Source organism: Egretta garzetta, unplaced genomic scaffold (assembly GCF_000687185.1).
Source record: "Egretta garzetta isolate BGI_Z169 unplaced genomic scaffold, ASM68718v1 scaffold366, whole genome shotgun sequence".
NCBI lineage: Eukaryota > Metazoa > Chordata > Aves > Pelecaniformes > Ardeidae > Egretta > Egretta garzetta.
The window spans coordinates 81,407-85,079 of NW_009260018.1; the positions used below are offsets into that span (position 1 = coordinate 81,407).

The following is a 3,673-nucleotide window of genomic DNA, read 5'->3' on the forward strand; positions in this document are numbered from 1 at the left end:
CCACATCAGGTTGCTCAGAGCCCCGTCCAACCTGGCCTTGAATGCTTCCCGGGATGGGGCCTCCACTCTGGGCAACCTGTTCCAGTGCTTCACCACCCTCATTGTAAAGAATTTCTTCTTTATATCTAGACTAAACCTAGCCTGCTTTAGTTTAAAACCATTACCCCTTGTCCTGTGGCCCTTCCGCCGAGCCCCTCGCCTACCTGGGAGGGCACAGGGGCCTGCACGCAGCACAGCTTCTTGATGGCGTTGTACAAATCCTCCCGGCTGCTGGAGATTATGCACAGGAGCAACTGCACCTTGTCCTGCGGGGAAGCACAGCAGGGGAGGGCGATGCACGAGCATGGGATGCACGGGGATCCGAGAGGACCCACCGGCTGCACAGCCCTCCCCGGCGGACACATTAACCTTGTGCTAACCCCCGCTATCAAACCCCAAGCCCCCCCTCCTCACCTCACTACCCAAAACGCTTTGGATGGTCTTGGCGTAGGTCTCGATGCGGTCGTCCTTCAGCTCCACCAAGGCGGGATGGCTGACGTGCATGCCGAGGGGGCCACAGGCGCTCTCCATGGCGGCCACCAGATCCTTCGCCAGGCCGTGCAGGCGCTTCGGGTAAACCAGCAGCCAGTAATTCACTGCAGTCTGAAAGCCTTCAGCCTCTCCAAGAAGAGGTGGGAAAGCAGCCGCCGCGGCCACGTACCTCTAACATCCTTAGGAAAAACAGGCTGAAGCACAAAGCCAATATAAATAAGGGAAGGGTTTTAGCTCGAACAGGCTCAGACGGGAGCGGGACAGACGGGATGCCAGCACTAAGAAAACCCATCCCAGTTTTCAAACAAGGGGATGTTGTTCCAAGGGCTGAGCCAGGGGCTCACCGCCGAGATGGAGGCTTCTCGCACGACCTCCTTGTTCCAGGTCAGGTCCTTGGCAGGGATGAAAGAGCTGTGCCGCAGATTGATCCTCTCCATGGGGAGAACTCGGCCCTGGGTCTAAACAGAGCAGAAACCCGTGGCAGTCCCAGTGCCGCCGCGGTGCAGCCATTGCTGCCGTTCCCAGGCGGGGAGCTTGGAGCCCGGCCCCCCCCCCCCTCCCCCGCCCTTACCCTGTAGATGTCGGGGTCCAGGCTGAGCCCCCAGCGCATCAGCTCCCCCGAGGCCTCCGGGCTGTCCTTGATCCTGCGCAGGAGGCTGGTGAGGCGCGCGTAGTGCTGCCTGGGGCTCTGCAGCATCTCCCGCATCACATCCTGCAGCGGGTGGGCAGGGGGGGAGGCAGGGGGGGGAACCCCCGGGTGCGATGGGGCGGGGGGTCCAAGCTCCCCTCGGCAGCGGGGCTCTGCCCCAAACTGGGCAACGCTGGCTCGGGGGAGCAGGGGCCCTCCGCGAGCTCCGGCACGAGCAGGACCATGTCCAGCTGACGCTGCAGGGAGGGGGACAGGCACCATCAGCACCCCGAGGGGGCTGCAAGCCCCTGCCCCCCCCAGCTACGGGCAGGACCGGGGCTGGAGGAGCCAAGAAGAGACCGTGGGTCTCAATTTCCCCTCCCCAGGTCTCCATGCCTGGCTCACCTTCCCCTCCGGTGTCTGTTTTTCCTTGGGCCTGTGGACAAGCAGCGGCTGGTCCAGCTCCCTGATGGTGATCCCATAAGTTTTGCTGGAAAAACAGCAAGGAAATGGCATCGGGTGAGATGTTCCTGCTCCGGCTCATCCACCTCAGGTCAGAGCCAGGCATCAAGCCCTTCCCCGTGGACAGACGCTCATCCCAACGGATGCCCCGGCAGATCCCTACCTGTAGTAGTCCACGAAGGTGATGTCCTCGCCACTGGCCAGGGTGAAACTGTCCCTTGGGGTCTTGTTCCAGTCGATGTCGTCGATGCGGTAGGTGCGGTTGTTGTAGCGGGTGATGACCACGTTGCCCACCAGCTTCTTGGTGCACTCGTCCTGGAAGCTGCTGAGGCTTTGCTGGTAGATGGTGTGCCTGTGGCGGGGAGAGAGGGAGGAGGAGAGGCTCCCAGCGACGCTCCCTGCCCGCGCTACCCCAAAAATCAAATGCCTTTTGCCAAATGGCACTGGTGGCTGTGGGTCCTTGCCAAGAGCCAGCCCTGGGCACGTAGCTGCTGGAAAACCACCCTCATCCCGCAGGGCTTCTCCAGGCTTTTTCCCTTCTCTTACATGAAATTCAGGACGGAATCGCTGCGGATGACTTTGTGGATGGCGTCGACCAAGAGGAAGAGGCCGCCATCCTTCTTCCGGATGTTGACCGAGTATCCTGGCCAAATCTGCAGCCTGTGCTCGGAAGGAAAGATGCCCAACGGCGCCTGGGTTAAAACCGGAGCCGCCCACACAGCGCTGCCAGAGGAGCCGGGCAGCCATCCCGCTCGCCAAGGAGCGCTCAAAACACACGGGGATTTATTTTCCAGCTGGCTGCCAGCTTTCAGCTAATAACCCCTGAACTGCACGGCAGAAAACAGGCGCTCTGAGGTCAGGCCAACCAGAGCTGGCCAAGAGAGCTGACCTGGCAAAGGCTTCCGAATTTCCAACCTCGCGCTACTGCTGGGGAGACAGGGACATCCCCATCTCGCACTCACGTGCTTGGGCACCAGCAGGAGGAAACCATGCCCAGCACCCACCTGTAATGCTGTAATACGGTGGCCTGGTCAGGTTCAAAGAAATTTCTCCTAACGAGCTTCATATCTAAGATTCTCATCACCCTAGGGAAGAAAAAACAAAAGCAGGATGGGCTCAGGCTCAGAGGGAGGAGGAGGAGGAGGAGGGTCTCCTCGCCGGAGCTTGAGGAGGGTCTCTGCCATTGCTCACCTCCGGAAAACCACGTTGTAAAAGGGGATGCAGAGATCCGAGCTGGGCTCGAGGACCTTGGTTATCTGGATGGTGATGGTGATCTCCTCCCCATCGCTCCTCCTCTGAGCCTTCAGACTGACAGTCTGCGGGGTGAGACGGCGCGTTAGCCATGCTGGGAGGGATGCTCTCCCACCCAGCATGTTGACTGGAGACCTGGGGGGGGAGGGGGGGGAATCCCCGCACCCCCAAATTGGCTCGAACAACCTCAGGCCGGTGCGGATCACATCACCCCTTACCTGGGGGAGCAGGATGGGCAGGTAGAGGATGGAGCCATCGAAAGCGGTCACGTCCCCCGTCACTGCCCGGTGCTCCTTCAGCATGGCGAAGCGCACGCTCCTGCACTCCACCTCGGGGCTGCCGGAGACAGGGACACATCGCCTGCTGCTGCTGCCAAGTCCTTGGTCTTTTAACACTCCCATTTCCCCCCAGCGAGACCCCGCTCAGCACCCCAAAAACCCCAGGAGGGGGAAAAGCTGGAGCTCAGTTGCTTTGCTGCCCCGCAGCAGCTCTGCCCACAGGCACCGTGGCCGCGCCGGCCGCTCCATCTAGCGGCTATTGGGATGGAGGGAGGGAGGGAGAGACACAGAGGGCTCTGCCCAGGGGCACCCACCCTCGGAGGGGCAGCGGGGGAGCCCGGCACCCTGTGCCCACACCAATACCTGAAGGTAACGTGGTACTGGTAGACGGCTTCGTTCTGGCAGTGGATTTTAACTGAGTTCAGCCCCAGGGGTAAGGTGGTTCCCTTCGCCACCGGCTTTGTCCCCGGTGCCCTAGGAGAGAGGGGGAAGAGACAGGGTGGCCAGCCCCGCGCCCAGCGCG

General features: G+C 61.4%; 1 protein-coding gene across 1 annotated transcript in view; it reads right to left on the bottom strand.

Annotated features, from left to right (window-relative positions):
* Positions 1-3,673, bottom strand: part of PIWIL2 (piwi like RNA-mediated gene silencing 2) — a 9,485-nt gene that overhangs the window by 3,864 nt on the left and 1,948 nt on the right. Inside the window, exons 2-13 of the mRNA XM_009640645.2 lie at positions 3,514-3,624; positions 3,091-3,208; positions 2,813-2,937; positions 2,626-2,706; positions 2,168-2,281; positions 1,785-1,973; positions 1,565-1,649; positions 1,368-1,416; positions 1,103-1,275; positions 876-989; positions 454-642; positions 204-305 (exon numbers count right to left, since the gene is read on the bottom strand). Of these exons, the coding sequence (XP_009638940.1) occupies positions 204-305; positions 454-642; positions 876-989; positions 1,103-1,275; positions 1,368-1,416; positions 1,565-1,649; positions 1,785-1,973; positions 2,168-2,281; positions 2,626-2,706; positions 2,813-2,937; positions 3,091-3,208; positions 3,514-3,624 (1,450 nt within the window). The remainder of the gene's footprint in view (positions 1-203; positions 306-453; positions 643-875; positions 990-1,102; positions 1,276-1,367; positions 1,417-1,564; positions 1,650-1,784; positions 1,974-2,167; positions 2,282-2,625; positions 2,707-2,812; positions 2,938-3,090; positions 3,209-3,513; positions 3,625-3,673) is intronic.